The sequence below is a fragment of the Stegostoma tigrinum genome, chromosome 4 (assembly GCF_030684315.1).
Source record: "Stegostoma tigrinum isolate sSteTig4 chromosome 4, sSteTig4.hap1, whole genome shotgun sequence".
In the NCBI taxonomy this organism is placed as follows: domain Eukaryota; kingdom Metazoa; phylum Chordata; class Chondrichthyes; order Orectolobiformes; family Stegostomatidae; genus Stegostoma; species Stegostoma tigrinum.
This window is the reverse complement of record NC_081357.1, coordinates 1,862,417-1,886,318: the sequence shown is the minus strand read 5'-3', so window position 1 is coordinate 1,886,318 and position 23,902 is coordinate 1,862,417. Positions and strand designations below refer to the sequence as shown.

At 45.6% G+C, this 23,902-nt stretch overlaps 1 protein-coding gene across 2 annotated transcripts in view; it reads right to left on the bottom strand.

The window, feature by feature from the left end:
- The window catches only part of zmp:0000000755 (phosphofurin acidic cluster sorting protein 1), a 335,491-nt gene that overhangs the window by 150,345 nt on the left and 161,244 nt on the right, over window positions 1-23,902 (bottom strand). For both annotated transcript variants that reach the window (XM_059645081.1, XM_059645082.1), the window contains exon 3: window positions 660-749. In XM_059645081.1, the coding sequence (XP_059501064.1) occupies window positions 660-749 (90 nt within the window). The remainder of the gene's footprint in view (window positions 1-659; window positions 750-23,902) is intronic.

Below are 23,902 nucleotides of genomic sequence, written 5' to 3'. Positions count from 1 at the left end.
TTCTGTGTTTGGTTCAGATTTCCAGCATCTGTTGTATTCACTTTTATTCAGTTTTTGCTGTTGTACTTCTCCCGTGCCATGCTAACAATGCAATCCCACTACCCTCTCCTTCCTGTGTCCTTCATAAAGTTCAGGCACGACTGAATATTTAGCACTCAGTTGTGATGCAATGGCTGCAAGATCATACCCATTAACCTTTTTGTGTTGTTAATCGGCAACTCTTTGGGCAACTAGGAGCATCCATATCCCAAAGGAGAATTTAAAAATCGCTTTTGTTATAGGGTTCCCTCTCTTTTCAAAGGCACTGTAAAGCAATTTTCAATCAGAGCTTAGTGGGATGATTTAGCTGAAACATGACCAGAAGGGAAGACCTTACACCCTGCTGACCTCTGCTTTATTTACAGTGATGGGAAAGCTACAAGCCAGTATGAAATACTATGTATCCCAGGAAAAAAACACACTTGCAGACCACTGGATACCTCCTTGCTTAACCATCCTGAAGATTCGGCCAAAATAAGATTAATTAGTTAAGACTGAGATAAGCTTGAAGGGGTGAAAGACCTACCTTCCCTCCTAATTTGTACGTTTGCATGTAAGAGTTAAATAAAAATATCTTTTGAAAGTAGAAAGTGACAAATCATCTTGCACATAGTAGATACCTGCAAGGAAAAGGTGAGCTCTAACTCGGTCTCCATCAGGCCACCTGGGGGGAGAAGATATTCATTCGATCTTAGGATTCGCTTCGAGCCCTACAATGTACCAAAATGAGAAAGAGCTATTACAGAGTCATAGAGTCAAGCATTCTGTGTAAATCAACCCAGTGACAGCACTGCCATTGGAGGACTCTGGTTGCTTCTGAATGCAGTAAGATTGTTTTCAAGGGAGCCCGATCTGGAAAGAGGATAGAATGATGCTGAGAGAGCAGTCTAGTGTCAAAGTAAAGCAGTATCTAAACATGCTGTTCTAACTGAAACAAGCCTTGGTATTGCTGAAAAAAGACACGTTTTGTCGAAGCCACTGAGTTTTACTCATCAGGATATTTCACAAGAATACACAGTCAAGAGGAAAGTCAACATTTATGCTGTAAGAGAGGAAACTGCTGAATTGTTACCAAGTGGATTCTGCTGTTTAGGCACTGCCATAAAAATGCACCCAGTAATGCTGATTGACAGTAAACAGCCAGGTTTTGGTAAATTTTAAATCATGCAGCTTGACTTTGATTGGTTAAAGAATTGCCTCATAAAGTCATAGAGCACAGAAACAGACCCTTTGGTCCAACTAGTCCATACCAACCAGGTTTCTCAAACTGTAGACCCCATTTGCCTGCACCTGGCCTATATCCCTCTGAACCTTTCCTATTCATATATCTGTCCAAATGTCTTTTAAATGTTGTAACTGTACCTGCATTGACTACTTCCTCTGGCAGATCATTCCATACGTGAACTACCCTGTGTGTGAAGAAGTTGCCCCTCTGGTCCCTTTTAAATTTTTCCCTCTTGACCTCAAACAATACCATATTCATTTTTTAATGTTTTAGCGAAAATACTATAGTCTCTAGTCATGCCACATAACTGAAGTTTCTCATCTTTGGTTCCTTCCTGACAGATTTCATCTCTCACTTCTCAAAGATTATACTATCCTTCATACAATGTGGATCCAAAATCTGGACAATATCCCAACTGAATCAGAATTGTGCTGCAGAAAGAGGCCGTTTAATCCAATGGCTGGCACTTGCACCAGCTCTTCATATGAGCATCATTGCCCAGCACCAATCTCCTGTCTTTTCCCCATACCCCTGCAACCTCTTTCCGTACAAATAATCATTCAATGTCCTCTTCAATGCCTCAATTAAACCTTCTTCCACCACATTTCTAGGCAGTGCATTCCATAGCTAACTAGTGGTTGAGTGAAAAAGCTTTTTCTCATATCAGGTACATGCCCAGAGAAATGAACACTTGTTGAGTTGAAGCAGGCACAGTGCACATTCATGAGAAAAGAAGAGACCTCAACAGCACTCAAATTTAAATAAGTGTGTTTCAGGATGACTCTCCCTCCTCACCAATTCACTTGGGGCCTCTTCCATGGATATAACAAGCTGAATAAACTGCTTACTAACAGATGTGGAGATGTGGTGGCATAGTGATGGGGAATTATCTGAATGGAACTTCAGGCAGATTGTGCCTGATAATCACCCAAGATACCCAACTGGCATAATTCCACTGGTACTAGAAACACTCAAGGACATATCTCATTCCCTGCATAGAGACATAGAGGTCTATAGCACAGATAAAGGCCCTTCAGCCCATCAAATCTGCACCAGGAAAACAGTGATTATTCTAATCCCATTTTCCAACACTTGGCACTGTATGTGCACATCTAAATACTTGTCACCCACTGGGTGAAAAAGTTTTTCCTCACATTTCCTCTAAACCTCCTGTCCTTACTTTAAATCTATATCCTCTGGACATGGATCCCTTTATCAAAGGGAAACGTTTCTTCCTGTCTATGCCCCACATAACTTCATACATCTTAATTGTGTCCTCTCAGTCGTCTCTACTCTAAGGAAAACAATCCTAGTCCATCTAATCTCTCTTCATAATTGAAACACTCCAGCCCTGACACTTTTTCAGTCATTTGTAGTCTGTGTATTACATTCCCCAGAAATGTTTGCACTGTATTTCACTGATTTTGAAAGGCATTGACAGCAGTTAGGTAGTTATTGACTATACAAACAGCAAAACATGAGCAAAATACTGTAGGCACTGGAAATCTGAAATAAAAGCAGAAAATGCTGGAGAAGTTCAGCAGGTCTGGCTGCATCTGTGGAGAGAGAAACACAGCTATCATTTCAGACCGCTGATTTTATATCAATGTTGAAACAGCCTTTGGAGTTTGCAACTTTATTACATAATATTCCATAAAAGCGATGACCTATACCAAAACAATACTGGAAGATATTGAGTCATTGGCTACTTTCTGGAATAAAAGAGGTGGATTGACTTTAGTTGCCTGAAGGCCTGTCTTAGAATAGACTATGGATCCTCTATTTTGATGGTTTTCAAACACCAGGAGAGTTATTAGGAAATAGAAGCGGCAGTAAGGAGCAGTGAGGCTGCAAGACCTCTCTCCTGGTCAGAATTTGGGAACCTGTTCAAGTCAACAGTTTGACTGGGTTGTAAATCCAGAAAACCTGAACTGTGACCATGATCCAAAGACTTGGATCCAGCATCTGCAGTTCCCATTATCACTTGGATCCAGCTTGATTTCCAAATAAACTGAGGTTTTGGTTAAAGTTCTTTGTCAGTAATTCAAATTTGTCAATAGGAAGTTCAATGGGCTGTGAAGATTCAATCCCTTCCCTTTCTGTTATAGACCCTTGGTCAATAAGGGTATTCTCCCCTTTTGCTTTTCTGTAAAATATTGTCTCTGTAAAGTCACTATTGTGCTGGGTATGTCTATTTGCTTGGGATTAAGGACAGTTATAGTCTCATTTTTGATTTAATCTTAAATATTAACCAGTTTTAAGCACATCTTTTAGTAATATCTTTGTGTTAGAATAAATTGGTTATTTTGAGTTAAATGAAAGTCTCTTATTTTGAAAAGCAGTGGCAAAGTCGAACAAGTGGACATTTTGATGATTGCACAAGGTGCTGATGAGACCATATCTGGACTACTGAGAGTAGTTTTGGTCCCCTTGTTTAAGGAATTATATTATTTCACTTTAGTTCAAAGAAGGTTCATTAGGATGATTCCTGGTATACAGGGATCGTTTTATGAGCAAAGGTTGAACAGGTTTGGACTCTACTTGCTGGAGTTTAGCAGAATGCAAGGTGATCTCATTGAAACATATGGGAATCTTAAAGGTCAATGCTAAGAGGATATTTCCCTTCATGGGAGAGTCTAAGATCAGGGAGCACTGTGTCAGAATAAAGGGCACCAATTTAAGATTGAAAAGAGGAGGTATTTCATCTTTCTGAGGATTGAGTGTCCTTGCCAGGGAGAGCTGTGGGGGTCAGAGTCGTTGTGTATTTATAGGTAGATGCTTGATAAGTGGGAAAAGGACAGGAAAGTGGATATGAGGAATGTTGAATCAGGCATGACCATACTAAATAATGGAACAGGTCTAATCCTGTTGCTATTCTTATGGTCTTATGAAATCAATAGTTGGCATCAGTAGTGACGAGTCATGTAGAAGGGCATTCCAGTTGACTTCACCTGACAATGCAACAGCACTCTGAGAACTTGAATCAAATACACCTGTTGAACCATAACCTGGTGTCATGTGACTTCTGATTCTGAAATCTCTGCAGCTCTCTACCCTTCTTCCTTTCTTTCAGATAAATACTAAAGATACAGTGACATTCAAGGTCATTTAAACAAATTATTCGAGTCAATCCGTAGATACTACCTCAATCATGCAGCAAAGACAAAAGCAAAGTTCAAAAGTTCCAGCGTGAACAAAATACTTCAAACAGTGCCACAGATGGAGTTACAATACTGCCTATTCCTCATTCTAAAATTCCCCTAAGTAGTGACCCTTGATAGTGCAGCACTCCCTGAGTACTGAATCTCCGTTGGTGCAGCACTCCCTCAGCACTGGCCCTCTGACAGTGCAGCACTCCCTCAGCACTAACCCTCTGACAGTGCCCACTCCCTCAGTACAGAGCCTCCGACAGTGCGGCGCTCCCTCAGCAATGACCCTCCGACAGTGCGGCACTCCCTCAGCACTGACCCTCTGACAGTGCAGCACTCCCTCAGCACTGACCCTCTGACAGTGCCCACTCCCTCAGTACAGAGCCTCCGACAGTGCGGCGCTCCCTCAGCAATGACCCTCCGACAGTGCGGCACTCCCTCAGCACTGACCCTCCGACAGTGCCCGCTCCCTCAGCACTGACCCTCTGACAGTGCCCACTCCCTCAGTACAGAGCCTCCGACAGTGCGGCGCTCCCTCAGCAATGACCCTCCGACAGTGCGGCGCTCCCTCAGCACTGACCCTCCGACAGTTCGGTGCTCCCTCAGCAATGACCCTCCAACAGTGCGGCTCTCCCTCAGCACTGACTCTCCGACACCGGCCACTCCTTCAGCACCGACCCTCCAACAGTGCGGCTCTCCCTCCGCACTGACCCCCCGACAGTGCCCACTCCCTCAGCACTGACCCTCCGACAGTGCCCACTCCCTCAGCACTTATCCTCCGACAGTGCTCACTCCCTCAGCACTGACACTCCGACAGTGCTCACTCCCTCAGCACTGACCCTCCAACAGTGCGGCGCTCCCTCAGCATTGACCCTCCAACAGTGCTCACTCCCTCAGCACTGACCGTCCAACAGTGCGGCGCTCCCTCAGCACTGACCCTCCGACAGTGCGGCACTCCCTCAGCACTGACTCCCTGACAATGCAACAACCTGCTGTTCATGCTAAGTTTTGGAATGGAGTTGAAGTAGACAGCACTGTGACTCAAAGGTGAACGTGCTTTCAAATGAACTTTGGTGAACTTCTTATTCTGTACACTTGCAATGTAACAGCAGGGAGGAGTTAAAAACACCTCGAAAGCTGCAGTTTGGGCTTGTGGTCCTTTTCCATGGGAATTCATAAGAAACAAGGCTCACAGCTGTCAGTGAAAATGACATTTTTAAATTGGTAACATTTGACTGGTTTAGGGTGTGGAAGGCTACAACTGCAGCTGCTATAGCATTATTATGTTTAATTTATTCCTAATATGGCTCTGTCTGCCTGTCTCATACAGTGTGTGATAACAGGCCTGGGAAATACAATGAACGTTCGACAACATGTGTAAAGTATCAGTTTTGACAATCATTTGTCATGTATTGTTGGTCAAGATTAAAATCTGAATTAAGGAGAAGACTCGATTCTAAAGGCTGCTGCAGCTCCTAGTGGCAGTGTTGGGTAAATGCACAATCAATTCAGCCTGTTGGTATTTGGTGAGTGTGCAGACATTGGCAAGTACTCTCAGTATTTGAAACATGGGGTTGGAGCCTTAGCTCTGCTACAATTTATTGAACATGCTGTCTGGGCTAGCATTAAATGTCCCTCCCTATCTAAATCTCAATTGGCACCAATGCCCTCAGCTGCTGCAGCTCTAAGTTTTCAGATCTCTGCCTCATGTTGTACTGTTATATAATTTATTTTAAAATACCCCTGTGAAGTGCTTTGGAACATTTTATTACCTAAAAGATGTTATGTAAATCTAAGTGGTTTGTGTTGGTCATTCTTTTCTTAGGACATCCAATTATCCTGAAATGTTGCACTGGAGAGAAATCTGATCACCAGCTTCCCAGGTCCTGAGTTAGGTGATGAACTCACCCTATTAGTGGTGTGTGCCCAAGGGTGCTCATCCTCTGAAGGACACTAACATGATATATACAAATAATGTGGATGGGAATATGGGAGAGATGATAATTAAGTTGTGGATGAAATGAAGACTGGCCGGGTCGTGGACAATAAGGAAGAGGGTCATAGGTTGCAGGAGGATATAGACTAATTGGTCAGATGGGCAGATCAGAGGCAGATAGAATTTAATCTGGATCACTATGAGTTGTTGCACTTTGGAAGAAGGAACAAGGCAAGGGCGTACTCAGTGAATGGTAGGGCATGAGGAAGCTCAGAGGAACACAGGGATCTTGGGGTGCTCGTCCACACATTCCTGAAGGTGACAGGACAGGTTAACAGGGGAGTTAAGAAGTAACTAAAATAAAACAAAGAACTGTAGATGTTGAAGATCCAAAACAAAAACAGAAATGCTGCAGGAATTCAACAGATCTGGCAAAGCATGTGGGGAGAAAGCAGATTTAATGTTTTGAGTCCACTGAACAGTCTTCAGATCCTAGTGTTAGAACATAGAACATAGAACAGTACAGCACAGAACAGGCCCTTCAGCCCACAATGTTGTGCCGACCATTGATCCTCATGTATGCACCCTCAAATTTCTGTGACCATATACATGTCCAGCAGTCTCTTAAATGACCCCAATGACCTTGCTTCCACAACTGCTGCTGGCAACGCATTCCATGCTCCCACAACTCTCTGCGTAAAGAACCTGCCTCTGACATCCCCTCTATACTTTCCTCCAAACAGCTTAAAACTATGACCCCTCGTGCTAGCCATTTCTGCCCTGGGAAATAGTCTCTGGCTATCAACTCTATCTATGCCTCTCATTATCTTGTATACCTCAATTAGGTCCCCTCTCCTCCTCCTTTTCTCCAATGAAAAGAGACCGAGCTCAGTCAACCTCTCTTCATAAGATAAGCCCTCCAGTCCAGGCAGCATCCTGGTAAACCTCCTCTGAACCCTCTCCAAAGCATCCACATCTTTCCTATAATAGGGCGCCCAGAACTGGATGCAGTATTCCAAGTGCGGTCTAACCAAAGTTTTATAGAGCTGCAACAAGATCTCACGACTCTTAAACTCAATCCCCCTGTTAATGAAAGCCAAAACACCATATGCTTTCTTAACAACCCTGTCCACTTGGGTGGCCATTTTAAGGGATCTATGTATCTGCACACCAAGATCCCTCTGTTCCTCCACGCTGCAAAGAATCGTATCCTTAATCCTGTACTCAGCTTTCAAATTCGACCTTCCAAAATGCATCACCTCGCATTTATCCAGGTTGAACTCCATCTGCCACCTCTCAGCCCATCTCTGCATCCTGTCAATGTTCTATGACTGTGACATATGACAGTGGGAATGATATAACAGTTGTCGTGGGTAGGAGTTCAAATGGGGAGCCAGATGAATAGAGTTGGAGAAATGGTGGGATGGCAGGATGGAGAAACAATGGGATGAAGAAGGAGTGGGGCGGAGAGGGAGTTGGGTGAAGAGACGGTGAGGTGGAGAATCAGTGGCATAGAGAGGTGGTGGGATGGACAGGGAATGGGATGGAGAGCAGTGGGGCAGAGAGGGAATGGGATGAAGAGGGAGTGGGACGAAGAGGGAGTGGGAAGGAGTGGAAGTGGAATGGAAGGCAGTGGACAGACAGTGGGGTGGAGAGGTAGTGGGGTGGACAGAGTGTGGGGTGGAGAGGCAGTGGGGTGCAGAGACAGCAGGACGGAGAGGCAGTGGGATGGAGAGAGTAGAGCGGAGAGATGGTGGGGTGGAGAGAATAGGCGGAGAGGCAGTGGAGCAGAGAGAGACAGTGGGATGGAGAGAGTACAGCAGAGAGGCAATGGGGTGGACAGGCCGTAGGATGGCGAGACGGTGGGTCAGAGAGGGAAAGGGATGGAGGCAGTGGATTGAGAGGCAGTAGGGCAGACAGACGGTGGGATGGAGACAGATGGAGAGACAGTTGTTGGAGAGGTAGTGAGGTGGAAAGGCAGTCGAGCGGAGAGACAGTGGGGCGGAAAGACAGAGGGATTTTTTTTCTCTTTATTCATTCATGGGATGAGAGCGTCGCTGGCCAGGCAGTATTTATTGCCGATCCCTAATTGTCCAGAGGGCAGTTAAGAGTCAAGCACATTGCTGTGGGTCTGGAGTCACATGTAGACCAGACCAGCTAAGGACGGCAGTTTCCTTCCCTAAAGGACATTACTGAACCAGATGGGTTTTCCCAACAATTGGCAATGGATTCATGGTCATCACTAGATTCTTAATTCCAGATATTTACTGGATTCAAATTCCATCACCTGCCATGACGGGTTTCAAACCCCAGTCCCCAGAACATTATCCGGGTCTCTGGATTTCGAGTCCACTGATAATATCACTAGACCATCGCCTCCCCAGTGGGATGGAGAGGTAGGGTGGAGAGGGAGTCAGATGGAGAGACAGTGGGGCAGAGAGACGGTGTGGCGGAGAGGGAGTGGGATGGAAAAGGAGTGGAAAGGAGAGGCAGTGGGATAGAGGGGGAATGGAACCAGCAAGGAGTGGGATGGAGAGGGAGTGGGATGGATGGTGGGTGGGATGGAGAGGCAGTGGGGCGGATGGGGAGTGGGATGGAGAGGCAGTGGGATGGATGGTGGGTGGGATGGAGAGGCAGTGGGGCGGACCGGGAGTGGGATGGAGAGGCAGTTGGACTGACAGGGAGTTAGACGGAGAGAGAGTTGGATGGAGAGATGGTGGATGGGGAAACAGTGAGATGGCCAGACATTGGGATGGAGAGGTTGTGGGTGGAGAAAATCTGGGACTAAGAGACAGCAAGATGGAGAATGAGTGGCATGACCAGCTGGTAATATTATCCTGCAAATTGGCTTTTCTGTCTATATTCACAAATTTAACCCTAACCCACAAGGACTTATAAAATCAAGTAGATTTTAAATTATCTTTCATCCAAGTTTTTGCTTATGCTGGGGTGATAAAGCAACCAGTTAAAACTGAGGGCATGTGAACATTGTGAAATGAAAAATTAGTTGGAACAAGAGTTAGACAGTAACACGACAAACAGCTGGAGAAGCCCAGTGGGTCTGGCAGCATCGTGGACAGAAAAACAGAGTTAAACTTTAGAGTCCAGTACGACTCTTCTCCAGAACATTTTTATTTCAGATTTCTAGCATCCAGTTTTTTTTTGTTTCTTTTAAATAATAACACACTGCTTTGTTCAATTCTGAGGGAGGGGTGTTGGGTGGTAGTGGTGTAAGAAACTGGATGCTCCTTAAGTTAGAAAATAAATTGTGGGAGAGAAAGGGGAGTGTATGGTAGAAAAATCACCCCGCACAGAATAGGCTGGATGGACTCATACTAATGTTTGTACGTAAGGGAGATACTGACGGATGCAGAACATGTTTCAGGTTCATGATGAATATGTCCTACTTTTACATTTCAAAGATCATAGAATATTTACAACAATGAAGGAAAGCATTCAGACAGATTCCTGGAATGGCAGGACTGGTTGCAACTGAGTTGATTAGGACGGTATAAACTGGAGTTCAGAACAATGAGAAGGACATCATAGAAATGTATGAAATTCAAACTGGACAAGACAGAGTAAATGCAGGAATGATCTTGTAGCCCTCCCAATAGCCAGCAGGAGATAGAGGAACAGATATGTAGCAGATCAAGGAAATATGTAAAAATCAACAGGATTTTTGTAGTGGGTGATTTTAACATCTCCAATATAATTTAGTTTCCCTTATTGCCTGAGCTTAGATGGGCTAGAATTTGTGAGGAGCATCTGGGATGGATTCTTGAAACAACATGCAAATAGTCCAAGGTGGGTAGGGGCTGTATGAGAACTTGTATTGGGGAATGAGCTTGGCCAGGTGATCGAAGTTCCAGATGGGGAGCACTTTGGGAACTGTGATCATAATTCCAGAAGTTTAAAGATAGTCAGGGATATTAGGGGCAGCATGGTGGCTCAGTGGTTAGCACAGCTGCCTCACAGCACCAGGGACCCAGATTCAATTTCACCCTCAGGCGACCGACAGTGTGGAGTTTGCATGTTCTCTCCGTGTCTGCATGAGTTTCCTCTGGGTGCTCCAGTTTCCTTCCACAGTTCAAAGGTGTGCAGGCTAGGTGGATTGGCTGTAGTGTTCAAGGATGTGTAGATTATGTGGGTCATATGGAGATGCTCTGAGTCAGTGTTAACTTGTTGGGCTGAAGGGCCTGCCTCCACACTGTAGGATTCTAGTCTAAGACTGGTCCTCAGTGAAAGTGATAAATTGGGGGCAGATTAATCACAACAGTAATTAAGCAGGAACTGGAGAAATTAGACTGGGGCAATTGTTTGAGTGTAAATCCACATTCTAACATGTGGAATCTTTTAAAGACCAGTTGATCAGAGTTCAGGACCAGCCAGTTCCTGTGAGGATGAAAGGTAAGGAAGGCAAAATTCAGGAATCTTGGATGACAAGAAATATTGAAAGTTTAGTCAAAAGGAAAAAGAAGCATATGTAAGATTTAGGAAACTGAAATCAGACAAGGCCCTTGAGGAATAGAAAGGAAACAGGAAAGAAAATAAACATGGATTAGGTGAGCTAGAGCAGGCCATGAAATGTCCTTGGCAAGTGCGATCAAGGAGAATTCCAAGGCATACTATATGTATATTAGCGGCAAGAGGGTAACTAGGGAAAGGGCAGGTCCACTCAAGGAGAAAGGAGGGAATTTATGTGTGGAGGCCGAGAACGTGGGTGAGATTCTTAATGAGTATTTTGCGCTGGTATTCACCAAAGAGAAGAACATGGATAATGGTCAAATTAGGGATGGATATGTTGATATTCTAGGACATGTCAATATTATGTAGAGAAGGTGTTGGGTATCTTGAAAAATCTTAATGTAAATAAGTCCCCAGAACCTGAAGGGAATTATCCCAGCATTTGACAAGGTCCAGAAGATTAAGACACAATGGATAGATATATTGTGCGTTCGTCAGCAAGGTACAAAATTGGCTTGGTCACAGAAGACTCCTGGAGGGGTGTTTTTTTCAGTGCGCCAAACACTTTCATCACTGTCCTGTCTACCTGTGACTCCACTTTCAGAGAACCATGCGCCTGAACTCCAAGGTCCCTCTGTTCCACGACACTCCTTAAGGCCCTAACATTCACCATGAAACTCCTACCTGGATTTGACTTTCCAAATGCAACACTTCACACTTATCTATATTAAACTCCATTTGCCATTTCTCGGCCCACTTCCCCAGCTGATCTAGATCCTGCTGTAATTTCTGATAACCTTCCTCACTGCCCACGATGCTGCCTATTTTAATGTCATCCACAAACTTGCTAATCATGCCCCTTCTCATCCAAATCATTGACATAAATAACAAACAGCAATGGGCCCAGCACCGATCCTTGAGGGACACCACTAGTCACAGGCTTCCAGTCCAACAAGCATCCCTCCAGTATTGCCTTCTGCTTCCTACCATCAAGCCAATTTGTGTATCCAATCTGTCAGTCCTCTCTGGATTCCATGCGATCTAACCTTCCAAAGGCCTTACCGAAATCCATAAAGATTACATCTACCGCCCACCCTCATGAATGTTCCTGGTCACTTCATCAAAGAACTCCAACAAATTTGTAAGGCATGATCTCCCATACAAGAAGTCATGCTGATTACTCTTAATCAACCCTATCTTTCCAAATGCATGTATATTTTATACCCCAAAATCTTCTCAAGTAACTTACCAACCACAGATGTTAAGCTTATTGGTCTATAATTCTCAGGTTTTTCTTTGCAGCCCTTTTTGAATAAGGGCACAACATTTACTGCCCTCCAGTCTTCTGGGACCTCATCCTTGGCTAACGATGATGCAAATCAGCCAGGACCCCTGCAGTTTCTTCTCTAGCCTCTGGCAGGGTTCTTGGAGACGTATGGTCAGGGCCAGGAGATTTGTCCACCTTCATACATTCTAATACTTTCAACACCTCCTGAACTGTGATACTGACTGTCCACAACTATCGCCTTTTTAGTCTTTTTACATCTTTCAACTTTTTCTTGTTTAAGCTCAGAGGAACAGAAGGATCTTGGGGTGATTATCCATAGATCCCTGAAGGTGGCAGGACAGATTAATCGGAGAGTTCAGAAGGAATATGGGACAGTTGCCTTTGTCAGTCATGGCATAGATTGAGAGTGCAGGGGGCTGATGTTGGAGCTGGAGAGGACTTTGGTTAGGCCACAGCTGGAATACTGGTGCAGTTCTGGTCTCCACACTACGGGAGGGATGCGACTGGCCTGGATGGGGTGCAGAAAAGATTCACCAGGATGCGGCCTGGAATGGAGCTTTTCAGCGATGATGAGAGGCTGGATAAGCTTGGGTTGTTAACTTTGGAGCAAAGCAGGCTGAGGAGGGACTGTTTGAGGTCTCTAGGGTTATGAGGGACATGGACAGGGTGGATGTAAAGCAGCTGATCCCCTTTGTTGAAAAGTCAATAACCGCGGGGCATAATTTTAAGGTGAAGGTCAGGAAGTTCAGAGGAGATTTGAGGGATTTTTGCCCAGGGGTAGTGGGGATCTGGAATGCACTGCCTGGGAGAGGTGTTGAGTCAAGAAACCTCAGAACCTTTAAAAAGTACTTGGATGAGCATTTGTTGTGTAATAACCGACGTGGCTAGGGGCCTAGTGTGGGAAAGTGGGATGATGCCTTTTGCCTCTTTTCTACTGCATGGTTCATTGATTCTAAGGTGACCAGCTCCAACTTCTTCCATCTATCCCCATAACTAAAGTCCCTCATCACTGGAACCATTCTCATCAAACTTTTCTGAACCAGTTCTAAACTCTTCACAGACTCGCTAAACAATTGGGCAAAATTCTCCAGATCTGGCCGAGCCAGGGTTTTCAAATATTCATTGTCATCTCGTGGTATTTGTATTTATTCATTCTTCATACAATCCCTACAGTGTGGAAACAGGCCATTCAGCTCATCAAGTCCACAGTGACCCTCTGAAGAGCATCCCACTCAGACCCATTCCGTACCCTCAAACCCTGCATTTCTTGTGGCTAATCCACCTAGCCTACACATCCCTGGACACTATGGGCAATTTAGCATGGCCAATGCATCTAATCTACACATCTTTGGACTGTCAGAGGAACCCGGAGCACCTGGAGGAAACTCATGCAGACGCAGGGAGAATGTGTAAACTCCACACAGACAGTCATCCAAGGCTGGAATCAAACCCAGGTCCCTGCCACTGTTAAAAGTCAGAAATCACACAACAGCACATTGTAGTCCAACAGATTTGTATGAAAACACAACCTTTTGGAGCCTCATCCTTCTTCAGGTGTTAGTGAGAGACAGTATCAGACGCAGAATTTATAACTCAAAGATCAAAGGTTCTCACCACTGATGAGGATTAACTAAACAAACCTAAGGTGCTGTTAAATCTTTAATCAGTTACAAGGTTTTAAGTGTTAAATATGTATATGCAAGTCCCCAAATTCCTTTCAAGTCACTGCCCTGAGAGAACTGAAGGTTTTATTAGTATAAAGAAGAGGTGACATTTTAGGCCAGACAAGGTGTGAGACCTTGTTTAGAATCTGTTTGTGTTTTAGTTTGGAGTCAGACTAGTTTTATTTCTAAAGTAGGAATTTATAAAACCCCACATTGATGGACTGTTTATAAATTGTGAACGAAAACAAAATTGCTGGAAAAGCTCAGCAGAATTGGCAGCATCTGTGAAGGTAAAAAAGTTAACAATTTTTAACTTTAGTGGAGTTAACATTTTGGGTCCAGTTACCCTTCCTCAGAAGGGCCTATAAATTGTGCTTTTTGAACAAAACAAAATGTACATGCAAATCCAGATTTACCCCATAGATTCAAATGTGTATGCGTGTGTCTGTGCGAGAGAGAGTGATGGGGGGGCAGTGTGAAGAAGGATCGAGGCTCCAAAAGCTTGCGTTTTCAAATAAACCCCTTGGACTATAACCTGGTGTCATGTGATTTCTGACTTTCTTCACCCCAGTCCAACACCAGAACCTCCACATCCTGGCACTGTTAGGCAGCGGTGCTAACAACTGGGCCACTGCCCTGTCCAGTTTGTAGCATCTCTGACAGGCCAGTGTTTGTTGCTCATCCCTAGCTGTGGGTCTGATGGTCAGACAGCATAACAGCTACAGGTGACTCCAGACCCACAGCAATGGGGTGGCCTCTCAACTGCCCTCTGGTCAATAAATGCTGGCCTAGCAGGAGACTCCCTCATCCTGTGAATGAATAAAAAGAACATTAGTAACTACAACCAGCCCAGTTCGTCCCCTCCCCCCACTGCACCACACAACCAGCCCAGCTCTTCCCCCCCACCCACTGCATCCCAAAACCAGTCCAACCTGTCTCTGCCTCCCTAACCGGTTCTTCCTCTCACCCATCCCTTCCTCCCACCCCAAGCCGCACCATCTACCTACTAACCTCATCCCACCTCCTTGACCTGTCCGTCTTCCCTGGACTGACCTATCCCCTCCCTACCTCCCCACCTATACTCTCTCCACCTATCTTCTTTTCTCTCCATTTTCGGTCCGCCTCCCCCTCTCTCCCTATTTATTCCAGTTCCCTCACCCCATCCCCCTCCCTGATGAAGGGTCTAGGCCCGAAACGTCAGCTTTTGTGCTCCTGAGATGCTGCTTGGCCTGCTGTGTTCATCCAGCTTCACATTTTATTATCTTGGATTCTCCAGCATCTGCAGTTCCCGTTATCACATCACATTAGTAACTACCCCTGGTTTTCTGTATTATTACTATACTATCAGCAGCTTCTAACCTGTGACCACTAACTCTAATTTCACTGTCACTCAGCCATGCTGCCATCCTTTTATTCCACGGACTACAGAGTGGTTGGCAACAACATCGTCAAACTGTTCTGAAAGTCTATGTGCATTACATCAACTGTATTTCAGAATGATTAATTTGTTTGAAATCTCTCATCGTTTCCCCGGTCTGTTACTGGGTGAAGGTATCTTTCGTGTGGTACGTATGTACCTAAAGACTCACATTACTAGCTTCTGCTAACCAATTGTTACTGGGAGAGGGAAGAGTGCAGTGGGACCTGGGTGTCCTTGTGCACCAGTCGCTGAAGCTAAGCTTGCAGGTGCAGCAGACGGTAAAGAAGGCAAATGGTATATTGGACTTTATTGCGAGAGGTTTTGAGTACAGAGCAAGGATGTGTTGTTGCAGTTATACAGAGCTTTGGTGAGACCACACCTGGAATATTGTGTGCAGTTTTAGTCTCCTTTTCTGAGGAAGGATGCTCCTTCTCTCTCGAGAGTGTAGTGAAGGTTTACCAGGCTGATCCCGGGGATGACGAGGGAGTATGGCGAAGGTTTACCAGGCTGATTCTGGGGATGGCGAGGGAGTGTAGCGAAGGTTTACCAGGCTGATCCCGGGGATGGCGAGGGAGTGTAGCGAAGGTTTACCAGGCTGATCCCGGGGATGGTGAGGGAGTGTAGCGAAGGTTTACCAGGCTGATCCCGGGGATGGCGAGGGAGTGTAGCGAAGGTTTACCAGGCTGATCCCGGGGATGGCGAGGGAGTGTAGCAAAGGTTTACCAGGCTAATCCCAGGGATGGCGAGGGAGTGTAGCGAAGGTTTACCAGGCTGATCCCGGGGATGGCGAGGGAGTGTAGCGAAGGTTTACCAGGCTGATCCCGGGGATGGCGAGGGAGTGTAGCAAAGGTTTACCAGGCTGATCCCGGGGATGGCGAGGGAGTGTAGCAAAGGTTTACCAGGCTGATCCCGGGGATGGCGGGTCTCACATACGAGGAGAGATTGGCTAGGTTGGGATTGTTTTCGCTGGAGTTCAAATGAATTGGGGTGGGGGGGGCTGCACGCGGGGATCTCAGAGAGTCTTATAAAACTCTAACAGGACCGGACAGGGTCGATGCAGGGAGGATGTTCCCCATGGTGGGTATGTCCAGAACCACGGGTCACAGTATGAGGATTCAGGGTAGACAATTTAGGACGGAGATGAGGAGACATTTCTTCACCCAGAGAGTGGTGAGCCTCTGGAATTCATTATCACAGGAAGTAGTTGATGCAGAAGGTTATGGGGAGAAAGCAGGATTAGGCTACTAGGTTGGACAATCAGCCACGATCGTGATGAATGGTGGAACAGGCTCAAAGGGCCGAATGGCCTCCTCCTTTTTCTACCTTCTATATTTCTATGTTTTACCCAGGACATGGTTGGCACATTGAAACTGGTCTTGGTGTCATCAGCCCAGGGAATGAAAAAATAGCCAGGTTCCTGAAATAACTCCACAGATGCCAGCATCCCATCACCGAGTCACCTTTTATTTACATTGAACAGTCCTTGACAATTGCACTGCCTCATACTGAGGCAGGTACCACAGTATCAGTATCTCAAACTCATTTATTATCTGTCAGCCAGGGCTCCCTGATTGGGCCAGATTAACAGCCCCAGTCAAGGAATTCATATTGTATCCTGTACAGCTGGCTCATAGAATCATGACAGCTCCAGTCCTGACCACCACTTGGTTGCTTTTGCTGGAATGTGCATGCGTGGAACATTATATGATACAATCAGCCTGTTTAAAACATACAGTTCCAGAATGGCATCTCAGCAAGCAGAGCTGCACTCAAACCCACTGCTGCCAATTAATGTTGCAAACTCAAAATGAAAGTAATGGCAGAGATCCAGGAATCTTGGAAGGTCAAAGCAATAGGTTTAAAAGATGGGAGGCCAGAGCAGCTCCAGAATCTGATTAAAAAATGACAGTGTTAAATACAACAAGAGTGTAAGACTTCAGTTCCACTTGAGCAGCTTTCACTAGAATAAGTCCTTATTTATAAACAGATAGACAAAGGGTTTCTGGGCAGTTCACAGCCCACAGTGTCAATTTGCAAAGAATTGCTTTCTACATGAAAATAATACAACTGATGAATCCTTGAGATAAACATAAGGAAGAACTTTTCTGCTTTAAGGACATGTCGTTGTCATGAAATATTATTATTTCCATGGTACACCAAAAAGAATAAGCACGTCTCCAAGTGTTTCTGGATTTCACGTGGAGTGAATAAAATTGGCGGAAGACTGGTATCTGTGATGCTGGGGACCACTGGAGGAGGCCAAGATGGATCATCCACTCGGCGCTTCTGGCTGAAGATTGTTGAGAATGCTTCAGCCTTATCTGTTGCCCTGATGTGCTGGGCCCTTCCATCACTGAGGATGGGGATATTTGTGGAGCCTCCTCTTCCAGTGAGTTGTTTAATTGCCCACCACCATTCACCACTGGATGTGGCAGGACTGCAGAGCTTAGACCTGATCCGTTGGTTGTGGGATCGCTTAGCTCTGTCTATCACTTGCTGCCTAGGCAGCGTATAAGTAGTCCTGTTTGGTAGCTTCACCAGGTTGACACCTCACTTTCAGGTATGCCTGGTGCTGCTCCTGTTACACTATCCTATAATCTTCACTGGATCAGGGTCAATTCCCTGACTTGATGGTAATGGTTGTGTGGGGGATATGCCGGGCCATGAGGTTACAGATTTGTGCTGGAGTACAATTCTGCTGCTGTTGATGGCCCACAGCACCTCATGGATGCCCAGTCTTAAGTTGCTAGATCGGTGTGAAGTCCATCCCATTTGGCACTGTGATAGTGCCACACAACACAATGGAAGTTATCCCTATGTGAAGACAGGGCTTTATCACTAAAGGACTGTGCAACTACCGATACTGTCATGGATGGATGCAACTGCAGCCGGCAAATTAGTAAGGATGAGGACAAGTATGTTATTCCCTCTTGTTGGTTCCCTCACCATCTGCTGCAGACCCAGTCTCGCAGCTCTGTCCTTTAGGACCCAACCAGCTCGATCAGTAGTACTGCTGCTGAGCCAGTCTTGGTGGTAGACATTGAAATCCCCCACCCAGAGTACATTTTGTGCACTTGCCATCTTCAGTGCTTCCTCTAAGTGTTATTCAACATGGAGGATTATTGTTGCATCAGCTGAGGGAGGATGGTACATGATAATCAAGAGGAGATTTCTTTGTCCGTATTTAACTGTTGAGGACTCCCAGGGTAACTCCTTCCTGAATGTATACCACAGTGCTGCCACCTCTGCTGGGTCGGTCCTGCCAGTGGAACAGGATATAAACAGGGATAGGGATGTGGTGTCTGACATATAGTCATACTTACAGAATCATATCTTATGTACTATGTCAGGTTGTTGCTTGGCTGTTCTGTAAGTCAGCTCCCCCAATTTTGGCATTTGCTCTAGATGCTGGTGAGAAGGACTTTGCGGGGCTGTTTGTACATTTGACATTTCTTACGCCAAGGGGGATGCCAGGTGGTCCATCTGGTTTCACTTCTTTGTTGCAACTGATACAACCAAGTGGCTTGCTAGGACATTTCAGAGGGCATTTGAGAGTCAACAGCATTGCTGTGGACTGGAGTCAAATATAGGTCATACCGGGTTAGAATGATAGACGTCTTTCCCTGAAAGACATCAGTGAACCAGATTGCTCTTTCCAACAACTGACAACAGTTTCACTTTTATCATTAGACTCTTAATTCTAGATATGTATTGATTTCAAATTTCACCATCTGTTGGGGTGGTGTTTGAATCCAGGTCCCCATAATATTAGCTGAGTTTCTAGATTAATAGTCTAGCGATAATACTATTAGGCCATCATCTCTTCCTGCAATGGCTACAGGCCCTGACAATATTCCTGTAATAGTACTGGAGACTGAGCTCTAGACTTTGCCACTCCCGTAGCCAAGCTGTTACTGTACAGTTACAACACTGGTATCTATCCGAGAATGTGGAAAATTGCCCTGGTATGTCCCGTATACAAACACCAGGACAAATCCAAACCAGCCAATTCCCGCCCCATCAGTCTCCTCTCGACCATCAGTAAAGTGATGGAAGGTGTCAGGAACAGCGCTATCAGGCAGCTCCTGCTCAGCAATAACCTGCTCAGTGACGCCCAGTTTGGGTTCTGCCAGGGCCACTCAGATCTTGATCTCATTTCATCCTTGGTCAAGTGTGGCATCATGGAGCCCTAACAAAGCTGGAAGCAATGGGAATCAGGAGGCAAACTCTCCAGTGGTTGGTGTCATACCTGACCCATAGGAAGATGGTGGTGGTTGCTGGGGTCAGTCATCTCAGCTCCAGGATATCTCTGCAGGAGTCCCTCAGGGCAGTGTCCTGGGCCCAACCATCTTCAGCTGCTTCATCAATGATCTTCCCTCCATCATAAGGTCAGAAATGGGCATGTTCGCTGATGACTGTACAATGTTCAGCACTATTTACAACTCCTCAGATACTGAAGCAGCCCCTTGACAATCAATGACATTCCCATCACTGAATTCCCCCATTATCAATATCCAGGGATTACCGTTGACCAGAAACTCAACTGGATTTGCACACATAAATACAGTGACCAGAAGAGCAGGTCAGAGGCTAGGAATCTGCAGTAATTCACCTCCTGACCCCCCAAAGCCTGTACAACATCAACAAGGCACAAGTTGATGTGATGTTGATCCCAGATGTCCAAGTTCTTCAAGGACCGCAACTTTCCCCCCACAGTGGTCGAGAACGCCCTTGACCGCGTCTCCCGCAACACATCCCTCACACCCCGCCCACGCCACAACCGCCCTAAGAGGATCCCCCTCGTTCTCACACACCACCCCACCAACCACCAGATACAACGCATCATCCTCCGACACTTCCGCCATCTACAATCCGACCCCACCACCCAAGACATTTTTCCATCCCTACCCTTGTCTGCTTTCCGGAGAGACCACTCTCTCCGTGACTCCCTTGTTCGCTCCACACGGCCCTCCAACCCCACCACACCCGGCACCTTCCCCTGCAACCGCAGGAAATGCTACACTTGCCCCCACACCTCCTCCCTCACCCCTATCCCAGGCACCAAGATGACTTTCCATATTAAGCAGAGGTTCACCTGCACATCTGCCAATGTGGTATACTGCATCCAGTGTACCCGGTGTGGCTTCCTCTACATTGGGGAAACCAAGCGGAGGCTTGGGGACCGCTTTGCAGAACACCTCCGCTCGGTTCGCAATAAACAACTGCACCTCCCAGTCACAAGCCATTTCCACTCCCCCTCCCATTCTTTAGATGACATGTCCATCATGGGCCTCCTGCAGTGCCACAATGATGCCACCCGAAGGTTTCCGGAACAGCAACTCATATTCCGCCTGGGAACCCTGCAGCCAAATGGCATCAATGTGGACTTCACCAGCTTCAAAATCTCCCCTTCCCCCACTGCATCCCAAAACCGGCCCAGCTCGTCCCCGCCTCCCTAACCTGTTCTTCCTCTCACCTATCCCTTCCTCCCACCTCAAGCCGCACTTCCATTTCCCACCTACCAGCCTCATCCCACTTCCTTGACCTGTCTGTCCTTCCCGGACTGATCTATCCCCTCGCTACCTCCCCACCTATACTCTCCTCTCCACCTATCTTCTCTTCTATCCATCTTCGGTACCCCTCCCCCTCTCTCCCTATTTATTCCAGAACCCTCTCCCCATCCCCCTCTCTGATGAAGGGTCGAGGCCCGAAACGTCAGTTTTTGTGCTCCTGAGATGCTGCTTGGCCTGCTGTGTTCATCCAGCCTCACATTTTGTTATCTTGGATTCATACATTTGCAGTGTAATCAGTGTTGCAACAAAGAGACACAGCAACCAGTTTCCACATAGCAAAATCGCACAAACAAAGCAGATATTCTATTTTGGTGATATTGATTGAAGGATGAATACCAACCAGGAATACCTTGTTTGCTCTTACTCAAATTTAGTACAGGGGATACTTTAATCAACCCAAAGAAGCCTGTGAGGCCTGGGTTTAACATCTAATATGTAAGATAGAACCTTCAACAATATTGTACCCTTGTGCTCTTGCTCAAACTCTGGAGAGAGAGACTTGAAGCCAGACCCTTCTGAGTCGGAGGTAAGACTGCTATCCATGAAGCCACACAAAGTAATGTACTGAAGAAAATGATTTCAGTGTACAGCAGACAATTACTTTAGAAGCTTAGGCTTCTGTTGAGACCTGGTGTCATATTCTAGGCTCAGTTAATGAGTATGTTCATGTAACTGGTCTGTAGCCATAGCGGTTTTTCCAGTGCATCACATTTTACAGGGTAAATCAGAAAGGCTGGGCTTCAGTAACGTGTTTAATAAGGTTCCCCATGGCAGGCTGATGGAGAAAGTGAAGTCACATGGGTGTGCTAGCGAGATGGATAAAAAACTGGCTGGGCAACAGGAGACAGAGGGTGGTAGTAGAAGGGGGTTTCTCAAATTGGAGACCTGTGACCAGTGGTGTTCCACAGGGATCTGTGCTGGGACCACTGTTGTTTGTGATATATGTAAATGATCTGGAGGAAGGAGTAGGTGGTCTGATCAGCAAGTTTGCTGATGACACTAAGATTGGTGGAGTAGCTGATAGTGAAGGGGACTGTCAGAGATTACAGCAGAATATAGATAGATTGGAGAGTTGGGCAGATAAATGGCAGATGGAGTTCAATCCAGGTAAATGTGAGGTGATGCATTTTGGAAGATCTAACTGAAGAGCGAACTATACAGTAAATGGAGAAACCCTGGGGAAAATTGATGTACAGAGAGATTGGGGTGTCCAGGTCCATTGTTCCCTGAAGGTGACAACGCAGGTCAGTAGGGTGGTCAAGAAGGCACATGGCATTCTTTCCTTCATCGGACGGGGTATTGAGTACAAGAGTTGACAGGTCATGTTGCAGTTGTATAGGACTTTGGTTCGGCCACATTTGGAGCACTGTGTACAGTTCTGGTCACCACATTACCAAAAGGATGTGGATGCTTTGGAGAGGGTGCAGAGTAGGTCCACCAGGATGTTGATCAGAGATAATGGGCACTGCAGAGGCTGGAGAACCCGAGTTAACAAAGTGCGGGGCTGGATGAACACAGCAGGCCAAGCAGCATCTTAGGAGCACAAAAAGCTGACGTTTTGGGCCAAGACCCTCACCAGGATGTTGCCTGGTATGGAGGGCGCTAGCTATGAAGAAAGGTTGAGTAGATTAGGATTATTTTCATTAGAAAGACAGAGATTGAGGTGGGGCTTGATTGAGGACTACAAAATCATGAGGGTTATAGACAGGGTGGATAGCAAGAAGCTTTTTTCCAGAGTGGGGTTCTCAATTACTGGGGGTCATGAGTTCAAAGTGAGAGGAGGAAAGTTTAAGGGAGATATACGTGGAAAGTTCTTTATGCAGAGGGTGGTGGGCGCCTGGAACGCGTTGCCAGCGGAGGTGGTAGACGCAGACACCAAAGATATATCTGGACAGGTGCATGGGTGGGCAGGGAGCAAAGGCATACAGACCCTTAGAAAATTGATGACAAGTTTAGACAGAGGATCTGGATCAGCGCAGGCTTTGAGGGCCGAAGGGCCTATTCCTGTGTTGTAAGTTTCTTTGTTCTTTGTTATTGTTGTCAATCCAATTTCATCATTTAGTGAAAATACCAGAGGGCCAACCAGTAATGTGCGTAATGCACACCACAATACTTTGAGAGATAAAAGCATAACCGCATCAGGTTCTAAAGCAGTCTTCTTTCTCAATACTGTAAAAAAAACTGTGGATACAATGCGTTCCTCACCCAGTTCTCATTTCTTCATTGTCCACCTCCTAGTGTCGCAACTCTGATTTCCAGGACACTGCAGCTCCCAGAAATTAGGGCTTAGCAAAACAAAATTAAAAGTAGAAGCCAGATGGGCAAAAAAAGCCTGGTTTAGAATTTCACAGAATGTTTTAGGACAGTTTCTTAGAACATGTTTTGGAGCCAAACAGACAGCAGGATATATTAGAGATAATGGGAACTGCACATGCTGGAGAATCCAAGATAACAAACAGGATGTGCTCCTCTGATGCTGCTTGGCCTGCTGTGTTCGTCCAGCTTCACACTTTGTTATGCAGGATATATTAGAATTAGTATGGTGCACATAGATAGGATTAATGAATGACTTCATACAAAAGGTGCCCATAAGTAGTAATGACCACAATAATATTGAAGTTTACACTTAGTTTGAGGGAAGGACAAATAGGTTCAGTACTATTTGTTTTAGATGTAAATGAGGAAAATTATGGGGGCATTAAAAAGCAAAGATGGCTGCATTGATGGGGCAAATTAGGTGAAAGGAGAAGTCGACAGACATGCCATGGCAGATATTTATGCGAAGTTTAAGAAAATATCAGACAAACAGAAAAGAAATCAGGCGACAGATCCACTATCCATTGAAACTAGAAATATTAAAGGTAGTTTCAAAAGAAAAGAGACAACATATAGTTGTGCAAACATAGGTATCAGGTCAGAAAGTGGAACAGAATATTTAAAAGAAACAGAGAATGACTAAAAAAGTTAATTGAGGATGGAAAGAAACAGAATACAAGTGACAACTGTCAAGAAACATAAAAACAGATGGTATGCCTTTCAATTAGTGTTTAATGAGGAAATGTGTTAAAGTGAGCACTCATCTCATAGAAGGTCAAGCTACAGAACTAATCATGGAAAATAAGGAAATGGCAGATGAATTGA